Consider the following 16,432-nt stretch of genomic DNA (forward strand, 5'->3'; position numbering starts at 1 on the left):
GGAGATCTACCTTTTGCCCACCCTTGGGCTAATGAACACTGCTGTGGTCAGGGAAGGGCAAATATGTCAGTTTCGCTTTCTCTCACATTTGGTTTTTTAAATCACATTTTTTTCTGTTCTGTATATGAAGAAATGTGCAAACTCTGGTAGGTTTTTATGTTTTAACATGGACCAAATGACATTCTTACCCCTTCCTAGCTGTGGCTCTTCAATTTGCAAAAGCCTCATTTAAGATGTGATGCAATCCGGTGAGCGCTCAACTGCTGGTTGGAAGCATTAGCATGAGGTCCAACAGTTGCTAGAACTTTTCCAAGCTGGTTTGTCAAGGGCTTCAACTTAATATCAGGCTGATATGTTCTGTAACTAGAGGCCCAAGATTCATCTTGTGATATCCCCTAAAGTTAAGAGATTTCTTAAACACATTGTACTGTCATCATGCTGGTGCTTTGTAGGTTTTCTACCAGAATTCTCCAATATAGTGCTTAGATCTCACTGGCGTATCTTTTGAATCCCATCTATTCAAAGAACTGTTTGAGTTTCTGAGTTTGGAACTTAACACGTTAGCTACAGTTTAGTCATTGTTCCAAGCATCCTAGGTTCCTACAGCAAAAGGAGGAACACTCAAATTTAATATGTAAGACGTTCAACTGTTTTTTAACACATCTGTGTGACTTTGGAACATCATTTGTATTAGCTAGAGTTGTAGCTACAAAACAAAATTCACCATGCTAAGATCATCACATCTTAGCATGGTTAACTCTTGGTTAAATAGGGAACTGAAATGAGTAAGTATTGAGATTGCAACAGTTATTTCATTACCATGCTGGTTGGGAATAGCAATTCACAAGCTGAGACAAACGAAAATTCAATAATTGGGGGTTTGGGCTGGAAGAAGGAGACTTCTTGGATCAGTAGGCTGTCACAGCCCAAGTTGTTGAAATCAGTCCAGCTGTTTGTGAAAGTTTGGGAGTGGGTGGGGGAGTTCTATAGGGATCTGTAAAATTTTCCCACTAGCACAATACCAACCTTAGATGCTGTTCCTAAATACCTCATAGAGAGGAGGCTCTCTGTGGTATCTTTCTCAGAGTCAAACTGCATGTGTTGCTTAATACATCATTAAAAACTACATCTGCTTTTTACCTTTTAATTACAGGTACAGTGGGGCCCATATCCATTGGGACTTCAGTGCATGGGGTGGGGTGCAGTTTTAATCCGTCTTCCCCCAGTTGCAATCCTAATAAATTGTGCGTGCCCGCCTCCAATAGGAGCTTTTTTCCTAAGGCTCACAGTTGCACCAGTCAGGGGCCATTTTTATTGTGATCATAGCTGAGGAGGTTAAACTTCCCTGCATATTGCCTCCTATGCCTGTAACTAAGGGAACAAAACTCAGCATGGTTCCTAATGGCATATTAAGTATCATGTCTAGTTTGACCCCAAGACAAAGGTGGGCAGGAGTTGTCACCCTCCCACCCTGCAAATTTTCAGGCCTGTGAACTTCTCATCCTTTGCAAGACTGACCCTGACTCCTCTCATGTTCTGTAATCTAATTCATGTGTGTATGATCACAGTGTGTGTTCTAAAATGGTTGCCCCACATGATATGTGGTGACTGATAAAATAAACTAGATGTTGGTCAATATAATCTATTTTTTAGATGTTACTGAGATTTCCCCCCCCCCCCAATGAGCCCCAAATTGTAGCTTCATTTGTAAATGTCTGTCTGTACTGGTGTTTGAAGTTTATCACTTTACATAATTCTTACAATATTGTTGTTCTCGTATTGCTGGCTGTGCTACTGCTATTACAGCAGCAACATGTGCAGAAGAGTCTGTGTCAGGGCCGGATGTTACTACTTTGGCCAAAGACATGCATGTTTAGAAACAAGCAAATCGGTTTCCAGCCACTTCCATGCACCTCTCAGAATACAAGGAAGGAAAAGTAATGTTGGAAGTATCCCTCTTTGGACATAATTTTAGAATTCATATCTGTTTTCGATGGAGCTTTTAAGATGAATTCTGATGAAACCTGGGGTTCCGTAATGAAAATTAGGAAAGGCCACTTGCCCACGTTCACCTGTCTTCCTTGCAATGTGCACTCATGGGGGCTTATTGGTGTGTTCATGGATGCACTGTTTAACACTAGGCCAGCTTTCCCTAAGCTGGTACCTTCCATATGTGTTGGACTACAAACCCTATCACCCCCAGTTAGCATGGCTATTGGTTGCACTGACTGGGGACGATGGGAGTCAAAGTTCGACACATCTGGAGGGCCCCAGTTTGAGGAAGGCTGCACTAGGCAATGAAGAAGACTGACTAGTGTTGCTTGTGAGCTAGCTGTGCAGCCTAAAACATCCTCAGATTTGTCTGCAACAGAGGTGATATATGGTGATGTGCACGGGTTCCTCAGCTGATGAAGATATGTAAAATTTCCCCTGAAGTTGTTACCAGGGAGTAAGTTTCAAATTGAATTCAATGGGAATGTTTCCAGTCTTGTTTTTCACTCTTGTATTTCAGTAATATTTATGGAGAAGGCCTGGAAAAGGCTACAGACATATTTGTAATGGGAAGTGGTCATATACAACACTGAAAAACTAGTCATATACAAAACTGGAAAGACATGCTAAATGCATGTCTAGACTCATCTGGCTACACGTTAAGAGAAGCATACTTTTGTCAGACGTCTTGCTTCCTCTGTACATGAGCATTCAGGATATAAGTTAGGAAAGACAATGTCAAAAGTGGTTCTGAGAAGCAAACTTGGTGTGTGGGCATGGGAACTTCACATTAAAGCAGGAGTGCAGAACCTTTTAAATGTGGGGGGCCAAATTGCCACCCAGGTCCACCACTGGCCAGATGACATCATTGGGCTGGGTGAGGCAAGGAGAAAGGGACTTGGTCGATTCTGGGAGGAGCAGTTGCTCTTCGGCTTTGTGTGGCAACCCCTAGAAAGCTACTTTGCTGGCACCAGGAAGAGCACACGCTGGTCCCACTCCACTCTCACATCGGAGATAACAGCTGGTGCCGCCTTCCATTGGGGGGACCCTTCCAGCAGGCAGGGCTTGATCTCTAAGCCCCACCCCTGGAGGCTCTGCTGGCTGGATTGTGAAGCCCAGTTAGACCTACACACTGGGGGTTCTGCATCCCTGCTTTAAAAGCTATGAAACTGAGCCAATCAGTCTTTTGTAGATGCTCAATGCAATCCACTATTGCTTTTGTGCTTATTAATTGCTTTTCTGGATTAGGGCCACTGGAAGGTGTTTGCAAACTTCCTCAACCATTAGAGGTATATACATGTGTGTTGTGTCTCCCTTTTTTAGACAAAGATAGGGCTTCCTTGAATTGCATCTCTTACGTGGATATGCATGGAATTGTAGTGGTGTGGAACAGCCAGGGTTGAACTACATGTTACAGTTACTGTGTAACTTGTACCTACACCAATTTTCATTAATTATAGGCAGTGGGATGATTTTGGAGGGAGGATCACGCTGCATGGGATGGGGAGGTTTATCCTTTCCCTCCTCAGCCAGGACTCCTGTAAAACTCCCCCCAATAGCGCGGTTATGAGTGATAGTAAAATAAAAAAGACAGCCCCATTGGATTTTGTTATCAGTCATGGCTGTGAGTTTTTGGGTGGGGGAATGGGGAGGGAAAGGATAAGCCTTCCCTCCCCATGCACTGCGATCCCCTCAGAAACACTTCACTGTGCCTCTCCTTATCCCCTCCTGTGCAGTTCTATCTTTACCAGTTGCTTGGGGTGGATGGGTGAAAGCAAGCTGAATCATTTAACTGAAGCCATCCAGAAATAGAACAAAATGTAATGATTGAAGATTCTCTTCTAAAAGAAAAGGCTATGGGATGCGCCTACCAGTGAAAAGGCGGGGAGGCAATTTTTGCTGATCATCCGTCCCCCTGCAATCTTTTGCGCCCCTGAAATTCTGCTCTAGAGAGAGGCAAAGGAGGCTGCAGAAGGGAGGGAAAATTGGTGAAAATCTCCTCTTCCTCCAGTGGAAGCCTCTGCAGAATCTGAGTCCCTTCTCCAGACAGAAGGAGCTCTTCTATTCATGGAAGAGAACTCAGAATACAACTCATGGAATATAATGACTCTACATTATATGCCGTAATGAATTTTAGCCTTGAGCATGAAATTATGAGACGATGGAGCTTGAAAGTATTGTAAGGTATAGTAGAAAGAGTTGTGTAACATTTTCTTTTTCAATTTCGAAGCATAGAAGGATTGCAAGTTTGTGAAAGTAGTAGTCACTCTCTCCTGAGTATATTATTTTTTGAATTTAAAAATTGCATGCCTATAGTAACTATGCTGCAAGCCAATTTACACCTAAAATGTAAATGAGTAAACCTAGAAAATGTATTGGCATATCCAGAGCAGAAATGATTACAATTAAAAAAGCAATGGCTAGGATCCCAAGAATCACACAGCTACTTCTATGCAAAGAAAGGGCTTTGGATGTGTTTCTCAAACAGCAGCTGCCTCTCCCCACATTGCACCTCCCCCCTCCCCATTACCTCATGCCATGAAAAGAGCTTTAAAAGCAGTTTGAGATATGGGATGTAATGGGAATTGGTTTTTCAAAGAAAAGTATACAATCCCAGTGGGTGTACCGAACCCCTGAGAAAAGTTAAGTTAGCTTTGGGATCCCAATTATTGAGTCACTAGCTGCATTCATACAGAACAGGATTCTGGTGAATCCTGGCTTGCTGTGAATGAGCTGAATGCTAGTGCATGCAGTCTGTTCACTCCTGGTTGGCTTCTCCCGCTAGAGCGAGTGGCTAAATATATCAGAAATGGTTTGCTTAGCATATTGTCTGAACCAGGATCCTGGCTTGTTGCTCCCATTACAAGCCAGGATTTGTAAGATAAAAACAAATCCTGGTTTATGATCCTGGCTTGTAAAGGGAGCAACAAGCATGCAGCTCATTCATGGTAAGCCAGGACTCACCAGAATCCTGGCTTACTGTTCTGTGCAAATCCAGCCATTAACTTCTACAAGGCTTAAACCCTACTGCTTCTTGTAATGAAAAGCAGGTTTAGGAGGGGGCAATTATCCACTGTACTTAATTTTTCCTGGACCTGCTGATCTCCCTTATGCCCCCCCCCCTTTTCACAGTTTCCATTCGCAGTAAACATGGTGGAGACAGCTGCGAAAAGGGCAGGTTGGGGGGGAGCATAGATCTCTTTTAAAAGGACTTGTGGAGACTCGGGAAAGTGTGGAATGGAAGCAGGCTACCCACAAGTGTCAACCCAACATTAAAACAATGGGGATCTCCTTTCTGAGTGGCCAATCTTGTCCCCTTTTCCCGACCTGTCACTGTCAATGGCTGTCAAATTAGCCTATACGCAGTCTCATCTTGTCAATTTCCTTGCATGTTTCATACTGCCTTTGACAGCTGAAACATACAAGGGCATTGACAAGGCAAGGCTATATATATTTGACAGCTGTAAGTGCGCACTTGCGCAACTATGAAAGACCAACAAAAGATAATAAAACATTAGGAAGACATTTGCACAATTTCTACACGCGCATGCACACACATATTATATATATTACGGCCCCATCTGTGCAAATCTAGGGGGATGGATTTTTTTTAAGGGGTTTACCGAATGAGTGACAGCCCCTCCAAAGTGCCATTTGGGCATCGGTGGAGGGGCTGTCACTGCAGCACCAGCAAGATCACTCAGGAAGAGTGACAGGGGGTTTTGCCGCTCTTACCAAGTGGCTCTGTACCTGATTGCTGCAACCCATGATGGGTTGGCTCTGCTGGGTTTGGATGACATGCCAACCCACTGTGGATTAAACAACCCCAAGAATAAGCCATAGGTTGTCAGGGGAGCTTATTCATGAAAAGTAAGCCACCCTGAGTGAAGTAGTCCAGGTGTGGATGACACGATAACCCTCCGTGGCTTATTTTAAAGGACAAACCACAATAGGTTGTTGTGTTGCTGAACACAGTCATTGACTATTACCAAAATGTGCAAAATATGATTTCTCTGAAAATAAAGGCAAAATATCGCTTCCTAGATCCTTTTGAAAATCTCTGTTTATAGTCTGTTTTGGAAATGGGAAGGAGAAGCAACAAAAGGATGTTTTTCTTTTTCTCTTGAGGGATGGGAGGTAGAAGAATGTATGCCACCTTGAGCAGAGGAAGGATGGGATATAAATGTCATAAATAAATACTAAAACCTCATAAAGGAATAAAATGTTAATGTTACGAACATGCTCCATTTTCCTTTTTAAGAAGTGTTGTTAAACTGCTGAGATGAGTGTTTAAGGTATAGTATGATATGAAGATAGAAAACTAGTTTTATAATAAACAAAACTCAAAACTTTTTTTTGCCTTGGGGTGCTTCTGCGATGGTGGTAAGTTGGTGAACTGGTTAATAGAGTTGCTAAGTTCTTGAAATTCTGTGGCATCCAAGGTCAATGGAGCATTGGTAACACAGCAACTATTAGGCAATTCTTTTAAACAAAGAAAAGCTTGATGCTGGTGACTGCAGTCTGGTAAGTAATGACTATAATTGTTAATAAAGTAACTTAAAAGCATCTATTTATTGATAATGTAGCTATATTACTATTTCTTAATGCTTTGTGTGTTTCAGGAGATCAGCTGTTTCCAGGTTGGAACCCACCTCCCATTTAGGCATATGTGGAGGCCAAAGAATCTCTGATCTTCAGTCTGAGAAACTGAATTGGAACATCGAGGTTTAAATGTGTATATAAAGAACATGGTGACCAGAAGAAATGAGGATGTTACTGCTGTTAACTTAACATTAGTCTCGGTAGATAGAAATGTTTCACATGACATGACTTCAGTAAAATTTGTTGTACAAACAAGTGCTCCTGAGTTTTTATTTCATTTGGAATGGATGAAAAAATAGTCACCGATGAAAAATTGACTAATGGAGCTTGAAGGGAGATCTCTTGTATCAAATGACAGTAGAAAAGAGAACCAGTTTAGGGTTGTATATCAACACACACAAAATATATTTGGTTTATTTTTCAAATTTTCATTGATAATTTAAAAGGAATTTTATTAGAATCACTCATGAATGCTATTTTAGATGGAGAATAAAATATAACTAGAGAGTGAATAGGAAATTTAAGAAGAAAAATGCAAGTTATATCTGCTAGCTAGGAGTTATGTCTGCTAGAACATATACCTTCTCATCTTCAATATCATGGGAGGTGTACAGGTCTCCCTTAAACCATAAAATCTCTTATTTAAAAGGAGGATGTTAATTGATTACTTAATTAACTTTAATTTCCATGAAACAAATTGGGGATTCTGTAGGTCTTGATGTCCATAAAGGAGTTACAGGGGGCAGGTGTCTCACTGAGCAGGTTTCAGTTGGAGATTTCACTTGATCCTACAATCAGCAACACCTAATCACCATTAGGCTTCTTCAGCTTGGGAACCAAACTGAGGGGACGTAGCCTGTTCGTTGGATTATGGGTAGCTGATTTAGATGTCTTGGTTAATAGGCCATGCAGTTAAGTTGGTTTTGACCAATTATGCAGACTCTGACCAGCATTTTATGAAAAGAAAAACTCAATAGCAATATATACTGTGCTTAGTTGCAGCAGTATTGAGATATCTTAATCAGTTACACTCCAGGAGATACACCCCCTTTTCCATTTGTGGAAAGCTTTGCCTTTCATCATGTGCAATAGGCAAAAAATTGCCTGTGAACTCCCACTAATTGTTGTCTGAGCAACTCTGACATCACAGAATGTTTACAACCATACCAAAATTGTGTGTGTATGGAGGAGTGACGGTGAAGTGTCAAAAATGGAATGCTCCTAAAGTAATAAGGCAAATCAAAATGTTCATTTGGATGTGAGAAAAGCTTAACTAAAGAATTTGATTTAGAAGAAGTCGTTCAGTGAGTTTATTTACATGTAATGACAACTGATGGGCTTTTTAAACCATGGGTTGTCAGGCACCTGTGGGAGTGAGTGAGCTGCCTCTGGTATGCTCCTCACTTCCACTTTCAATTAACAACCTGTGATTGCCCTGTTTATAGGTTGTTAGTGTGACAAACCTGAATGCTGTGGGTTATTTAGGGGTTAAACAACCCAGAGTTAACCTATTTGTTTATGACAACCTAGTTAACCCTAGGTTGTTTAACCACTAAACAGTCCAGAGTGTCCAGCTTTGGACATCATGTTCACAACCTACGAAAGGGGCGATCATAGGTTGTTAATTGAAATCAGAAGTGAGGAGCACACCAGAGGAACTGTACTTGCTCACCCTTGCCCATTTCTGGGTTAAAACCCCCACAAATCAGCATTAAGTGAGAACTGAGTCAATGTCAGGAAATAAATGTTTCAGCAAATGAGCTCTTAGAGGCTGGGGTCCTGTGGCTGAAAGAGCCAAGGGGGCAGAGAGGCCAAAGAGGAGATGGCAGTCATTTTCAGACTGGCTTTAGCTTTTTTTTAATTTTTAATTTTATTGCATTTATATCCCGCCTTTTTTCCTGTTGCAAGGAACCCAAGGCGGCTTACATGATCCTCCTCCTCTCCATTTTATCCTCACAACAACCCTGTGAGGTAGGTTGGGCTGAGAGTCTGTGACTGGCCCAAAGTCACCCAGTGAGCTTCCATGGCTGAGTGGGGACTAGAACCCAGATTGCTGGGCTCCCAGTCCAACACTCTAGCCACTACACCACACTGGCTCTTCAATGATTTGGTGGTTCAGTGCTTCTTGACGATGGATGGGTGGATGTATCTATACAACTACTGTGGCAAAGCTTTCAGTCTGAGATCTCCACTTGAGGTGAAAACTTGCTCTGATTCCTTTCTATTTGCATCTGCCTGTATTTCAGTAGTTCTTGTGACTGATTCTGCCTGAAAGATCAACTGCAGTGTTATGAGCACTTGCTTTCCCGTCTTCTTGCCTATTCCCTTGCCTAACCTAACAGAGAGGTGCTTGTATAAATTAGAGCCAGCAGCATATTTTGTCCCTATAGAGAATGTGAGAAGCATAAATATTTGACCAGATTTGTTTTTTTCAGTCAGAACATTTATTTGGGTGTAGGCAATGAGGGCACCTTGCAATAGATAATCACAAAAGATGAAATCTTTAATAAAAGAACATCAGAAGATCTCAAAACAATAGTTACATTTCTCTAATAAACAATATATTTAAAAAGCTTCATATGCCTTTCTAAATAAAAAGGCCTTGTGGAATGACTGAAAGCTAGGACATAGCAAGAGTTTGCAGATTAAGGAATTCTAGTTCCAATACCTGACACAGAATTTGATATCCCAAGAACTGCTACATACAAAAAAACAAGTTTTTTTTAATCTCATCTGTTGAAGAACATTGTGATGGGGCTCCTTGGAGGAAAGGTGGGAATTAAATGTAACAAAGTCTAAAACCTCCACAAAAATCAGAGGAGCTTGGCTGTTTATGCTTTAGAATCTGAGGGCCTCCAGCCACTGCCATTTCCATGAATATCTCTGAGCTGCATGTGGGAATGCATGAGGGCATTCCTAGGAAATGAAGATAGTGAATTACACATTGACCCTTTCCTCTGCAGCATGCCACCTGCCAAGAAAAAGAAGGGGGGAAAGAAAAAGGCCCTGTTGCTGCTGTCTGGGTCGGGGACTGAAAGGCGCAGTGGAAGCCAGCTGGAAATGTTGGGGGCTGGGAAGGGTTGTGTGCTTATATATCTGAATGGATACCTTTCCCTCTCAGAGCGAAAGGGCTTAGGGGGATTTTGGAGGGATCCTGAAAGAGTCTGTTTTTCATGTACTTGCAGTGTGTCTACATGAAGCATACAAGGGGTGCATGAGGGGAGGGAGGGAGAGAAAGAGAGTGAGTGTATGTATGTAAGTACATATGTGTGGTGATCCAAGCAGAGTGCAGAGATCTGGGGTGAGAGGAAAAGAGATGGGTGGGTGGATGAGTTGGCTGGCAGAGAGAAACGGGGGGGAAGAGAAAAAGTAAGAGGGAATGGATTTTTTCCAGGTTTTTTGGAGGGGACGTGGAATGTTTGTGAAAAAATGGAAAAATATACAATACTCTTCTGTTTAGCACTCTTTGCAGATTTAAAGTCACTTGGTTACTTTAGGAACAAAATGTATTGTGCATAATTTAGTTCGCTCATAGAAATATCATTAAAACTAAAAACAGTTAAAAGTAAATTCAGTAAATTCGTAGCTATTGCCTGAATAAATTGTACTTTTAAATTGAGCGTACCAAACAGGATGATTTTATGAGCGAACCAATACATAATACATTTTAGGCTCCTGCTTTATGTCTGACCAGGGAGAACTTCAGCAAATAGTTCCTGAAACATCTGGATCATCCTAGAAACAAGCAGCAGCAGGAAGAGCTGGAGGCTAGTACATAGCATCTGTTCCTGTTTGTGAGGAATTGGTTGGGGTGGAATGTAGAGAAATCTGGTCTGAAGGAAAAGCTACAGAGACTGGGGAAGACTTTTACCTATTAGGAATGGTAACCAAGTATATTTAACTCAAGAATCTTTAAGCAATCTTAACCTATTACTTGAAGAGTGACATTTTATTCCGTTTTGTAAATAATTCGCCGTAATAAACCTTCATTTTTGTTAATTTTTAAAGGTTATTTCTACTGGTGGTGTCAACTTCCTTGGTGCTCAGCAGGACACTATACTCCCAATTTTTATTTTAAAAATATTTTTATATTTTCTTTCTGGCATCTGGGATTGCTTCAAAGTAAACTGCCATTTTAATTTCCCATGAATACCTCTGAGCAGATTATTTGTCCTTTGTGACTAGCCATGCCCATCCATGGTAGCCATTTTATGGTGTGCCCAGGATAGTTTCTCAAATGTCCAAATGTGCCCACATGCCCGAAAGGTTGACTATGCCATAAGAACCAGGCTACTGAGTTTCTTTTAGGTATAGACGGTATATTTTGGTGGCAGCAGCTAAAGGTTTATAGCTGAGGCAGCATTCTCTAACAGTGAGGTCTAATTGGGAAATACATTAAAAACTGGCAGTGAGTTCCATAGACCAAAGCCTCAAACTATTAAAGAAAAGAAACATAAATGGGATAACCCACACACGGTTTTGTTGCAAGTGGTGGCAGTGATTGGATAACCTACAGCATTTCTCTTGCATGTGGGTTTTAGATTAGAACTTAGTCACTGAGTGCTACAGCATCTGTCCAGAACGAGCCCAGAAAAACAGGACACTCTAGAACAAAACCCAAACGGTCAAGAATTCACATTTTCTTCACATGTTATGATACGGTAACTGTAGTCACATGTTCAAAATGAAGTGTGACTTGGAGCATCCCTAAATGCCTATCAGTGAAAGATACATTAGATAAATTACTTAAGGAATAGAGGAAATAGCTATGCTGGAGATCTTTAAAGAGATTTTTTTAAAATCCCCCCCTCCCCCGCATGGCTTCTAACTTTCAAGAAATTTTACATTTCTAGTCTTACATAAGTCTAGTTTTTAGGAATAATTTTGAGAGGTAAAGGCCAGGTAGCTATGTGTGAACACCTTGTCTTAAATGTATTCATCATTCTAAAAGAAAATACTTCATTATCACTTTTTATTTTTCCAATTTTGGGGAAAGGGGTATTTTTCCATTTGCCCTCTGGGCCTTCACCTCACTAGCTTTAGATATCCATTCCTTTCGTATCTCCCCCCTGAATGCCCTTATCTCTCCCTTATTCAGTCTACCTTCCTCTAATCTTTCACTAAAATTCTAAGGTTGCAATCCTAAGCATACCTACTAGACAGTAAATCCTATTGAATTCCATGGGATTTTTGAGTAAACATACTTAGGATTGCATTGTATGTTTTTCCAGTAACTAGAGTTCTTGTGTTCATTTGATTTTGTTTCATTGCAGTTGGTCCCTGAAACCTGCTCTTAGCAGGTTATTGGAACACAGGATAGTAAAGGAGTAATGGAGAACAAATGACAACGCAAGGCATGTGTGTGTCTACAGTGTATATGTGGAAATGCAAGGTGCGGGTCTGTGTGTGTGTGTATAAAATACATATTATAGATATAGATATATGGAAATGCATACTTGTATGTGCTTCAATTGACTTGATTTGAGCCATTGGATTAAAGTTAATACTTCTTAAGGAATATTGACTTATACTTCTTAAGGAATATTGACTTGCTAGGAACAAAACCTGGAAGTGGAGACCAAATCAGGGACTTTATTTGGAAAGGCCAGTTCCTATTAACCTTGTTCTCATGTAACAGTGGCAAATTGTGGGTTAATTAACCCATATTCGCTGTGGGGAATGCTGGGCACATTCCGCTGCCTTTTTGCATATGCAATTTCCAATTGGAGGTTGCTATGCAACGTTCAAACCTGGACACTTTGACCCAGTTGACACACAACAGTGGGCAAAATCATGACTTAACTAACCCACGATTTTCTGCAGTGAGCGCAGGGCACATCTCACCCCCGTTTTGCATATGCAATGTCCAGTTGGGCCAATCGGAGGCTGCTATGTGATGTTCGAATCGGGATGCTATAGGTTGATCATGGGTTAAACAACCCACCATTAACTAGTTGTTAGGTTAACTGTGGATTGTTTAACCCTCAATTAATCTATAGTGTCCAGGTTTGGATGTCGCATAGCAGCCTCCGATCAGCCCAATCAGAAGTTGCATATGCAAAATGGCAGCAGAATGAGCCCAGCACCTGCTGCAGCAAATCATGGTTTAATTATCTGAATGAGCCCATTACATGTTCTGACATTTCATGAGAAAAACTGGTACAGGCATAAGTTGGCAATGTGGCAGCATATCAACACCTATTCAGAACCAATGTGTTATTAAAACTGCACTGTTTTGGTGAAATCACCCCTGAAAACTACCAGAGTCAAATTGAAGAAAAAGTAGATTGAGGGGACTAGGAGTGACAAAAATTAAAGTACTGGTGTTAACTTAAATAAGATTTTAAAAATCATTACAGGGGAAAATTTTCTTTAACTTTCATTTCTGTGATATTTAGTTGCTGCGGCTGCTGCTGCTGCTGCTATTATTATTTTATTATTATTATTGATCGCCTGTAATATTTTCTGAATGGGAGTTGTTCCTTGAAACTGAACTCAAGACTACATGGCCTTGTAGTCTTGTCTGAATTCTGATTCTCTGAATTGAGATTACATATCTGGCAGATCAGTTAACCTGGATTTTAATAAAAATTAATGGGGTGTACTGGGGGTCTTGAATGAATGTCTACTTTGGTTTTATGGTCCTCCTGTTAAGTCTGCCTAATGGTTTCATAATGTATTTGCTCTCATAAATTTATAGTCTGTAAACTGCTTTGAACTTTTTAGGGAAAGCATTTAATACATGTTATAAATAAATGAAAGGAGCATAAGCCTACAAAGCAAACTCAGTGTTGAGCATAACACTTTTCAGCATCACAATTTTCATTCACTCAACCACTTGCTAATTGTGGGGTACTTCAAGAAGAGACAAGAAACTGGACAGGTCAAAGACACAAGCATGAATAATATATTCATCCTTTTCTGTGGGTTTTCCTTGTATAAGGAAACAATGGAGGTTCAGTACATACATGATCATAACCCAGTTTCTAGGGAACCAAATGCGTGATATCGAGGTGACTTCCACTTGCACAATATTGGATTCTTCCCCTCCCCCTTGCAGCCCCTTGTACCCACCGGAAAGCCTCACCAGAGGGTTGGGGAACATACACAATTTTGTGGGCTGTGTCTTTCAAGGCTGCAGTAGGAGAGGGGTGGAGGGAGAGTTGCCTGAATTGCATGCAAGGTTCCCAATGTCAGTGACTTCCCCCTCCCACTGGAGCCTTGCAAGGCACAGCCCATCTTCTGGTGAGGCTTTTTGGTGGGTACAGGGGGCTGCAGGAGGGAAAGGGCACGATCCATTGCCTGAGCTTACCTTCGGTTTGTGCAACGTTGGATATATCACCTTATGTGTTTGCTTCTGAATTGTGGTTGAAGTCTGGTTTGCATACTTGTAGTTACAACCTTTTTGATGGATATCAGGATATGTAGCTTCTAGACTTTTAGGTCAAAGCTTACCTTCTCATAAATATTCTTCCATTCCCTTGTATTTGCAGATTTAGGGTGGAGCTATTTACTTGTAGATGGATAATAACTCCTTTGTCATGTATTACGTTCGATGTTTCTGTGGTGACATTCCTTCCAATATTTTAGCAGCAGAACACTTGAGTGCTAGTTTCTTTGTATTTCATGTCGAAAAAGATGCAATTTTGTTTGCTTCTAGAGGTCTGCCTTCATATCTTTAGGTAAAGAACAACGCGTAAGTGTCATTGCCTTCTCTAAATTAAAATATGGTGTCATCAGTGTGTTCATCACTTTTTATCATAATAGTATAATTGACTGAATAAAAGTACAGAGAAGAGAGCATCTTTCATTCTTCCAGCCATCCATAGATTTAAACCAAGAGATCTGATTACAGGATCTTTGCTTTGTTTTAGTAAGCTTGTGTACTTGATCACCAGTCAACAGAACATGAAGTCCTCTTGTCTAGGCTGTTCCAAGTTTTCAGTGCTTAGTATTTTGTAAGTTGATTCTAGCTGGTGAAACCTCACATATTTGCTTTCATCGTAAAAATGAGCACTCCTCATAGTCTCTGAGAATTGTGGCTCTGCCAGAAGAGGTAGGTTATTAGAGGAAAATCTATAGCTGGATGACCATGTTTGAGAGCATCTTCTTTGAGGTACTGAACTCCTGTCACCCAAGAGGCCACAACAGTGAGCCCCGTGCCTGCTTTTTCAGCATGCTGGCAATCCTTATCTCTGGGAAACTTTCTTTGACAGGAAGTAGAGATCTGGGAAAACAATACAATTAAGCCCATTCTCTTTTTTATCTGAAGATTTTTTTTTTATACACATGACCTTACAGGTAGATGTGTTTAAAATATCATGTAAGCATATGCCTTGTGTTCAGTTTGAAAGCTAAACATCTATCTTGCCAGTGAAATGGATATGAGGGTAACCCTTATGATGCATATCCAGATCTTAAGATGCATGTATGAAAAAGTAATGTAGAAAATAGCCCTAAGACCTGCTGTGTTGGCAAACGAGATTAGGATAAGGGGTACCAATATATCAGCACTACATCGTAAAAAATGCTGTTATGCAACAGTGTTGCTATGGTGTTTCGGTGGCATGGCAATCAGGCAGAAGAGCACTGGTGCTTTAGGGTAAGTGTGCCAGTGTCTTTGCCATTATATTTGCTTTATCTTAGGCTCAGTCTTCATATGCATATATGGCCAAAACCTAGTCTGATCATCTCCGCTCTCTCATGTATATTTGTCATAGCAAGCAATTCCCTGTTTGACCCCTTCTTTGTAGAAGTAATGCCTGAGGTTTTGCCCTGTAGACTCATAGTGATACAAAGCCAATGTGTCTGGAGTGCAGCAGTCACCTTTCCTTTATTTGCCTTTCATCAATTTCCAGTGTTTCAGGTATTTAAAACAGCCAGCTGGCCCTTTGCCCAATAAGCCCCTGTATGTGTTTTCTATTATATTTAGCGAGTTAACCCGCTCTCTCGCTCTCTCCCCCCCCCCCCCCGCTGCCCTTAATTTCAACAGGGAAACCTTGTGATTGGTGGTAAACAAGTGACTCTGGAATACAGCCAGTCCCCTGAATTTTGGCATTGCAAGCGTGTGAGTATCTGAAAAGAGAACTCTTAAAATTATTTCAGTGTGGAAGAGACTAGAGATGGAGTTTGTTGAAGATATTCCTATTGGCTTGTTACTTTCTGTGGGAGGAATCTCTGGGTAAGGATCTTGGAGAGATATGCATTTCTTTCCTCTGGAGAAAATGAGTGTAGTTATTAAAATCTGTTTTATTTGAAAAAAGGTCTCCCTAAGCCCACAGCCTGGTACCAGGGGGTGTTCCATTGGCAGGGGGAAGGCATGTCCACAACTTAGCCCAGCCTTCCTCAACCTGGTGTCCTCAGCTCCCATCAGCCTCAGCTATCATTGCCAATGGTCCGGCATGCTGGGAGTTGTAGTCTAAAATAGTTGGAGGGAACCAAGTTGGGGAAAACTGACCTAGACTCTTAATGATGTGTAAATCCTTCCTCTAAGTGAGCAGGGCATTGAATCATTGTCTGGTACTAACATTCCTGTGATATTTGTTTCTTTAAATTTAAAGCAAGCCATCTGCAGTACTTCAAATGTTTTGTAATATAGAAGCTGATGTAAATAACGAATATCTGCCTTCTGCTCCTTGTCAGTACTAATTTCATCATTTGGAGCAGCCTTCCCCAACCTGGTGCCCTCAGGTGTGTTGGACTACAACCCCCGTCATCCTCAACCAGGACAGCCAATTGCCTGCAGCCTAGGGATGGGGGGAGTTGTGGTCCAACATATCTGGATAGCACCAGGTTGGAGAAGGCTAGTTTAGAGCAACTTTCTCCCAGAAATGTCTGT

The 16,432-nt window shown here is 41.2% G+C and overlaps 1 protein-coding gene across 6 annotated transcripts in view; it reads left to right on the forward strand.

The window, feature by feature from the left end:
- The window catches only part of RBM6 (RNA binding motif protein 6), an 82,282-nt gene that overhangs the window by 44,055 nt on the left and 21,795 nt on the right, over positions 1–16,432 (forward strand). For all 6 annotated transcript variants that reach the window (XM_084839588.1, XM_084839590.1, XM_084839592.1 and 3 more), the window contains one exon: positions 15,587–15,661. In XM_084839588.1, coding sequence (XP_084695714.1) covers positions 15,587–15,661 — 75 coding nt within the window. The remainder of the gene's footprint in view (positions 1–15,586; positions 15,662–16,432) is intronic.

Source organism: Heloderma suspectum, chromosome 2, assembly GCF_057233095.1.
Source record: "Heloderma suspectum isolate Gila_16-S chromosome 2, 16-S_ref, whole genome shotgun sequence".
Taxonomy (NCBI): Eukaryota; Metazoa; Chordata; class Lepidosauria; order Squamata; family Helodermatidae; genus Heloderma; species Heloderma suspectum.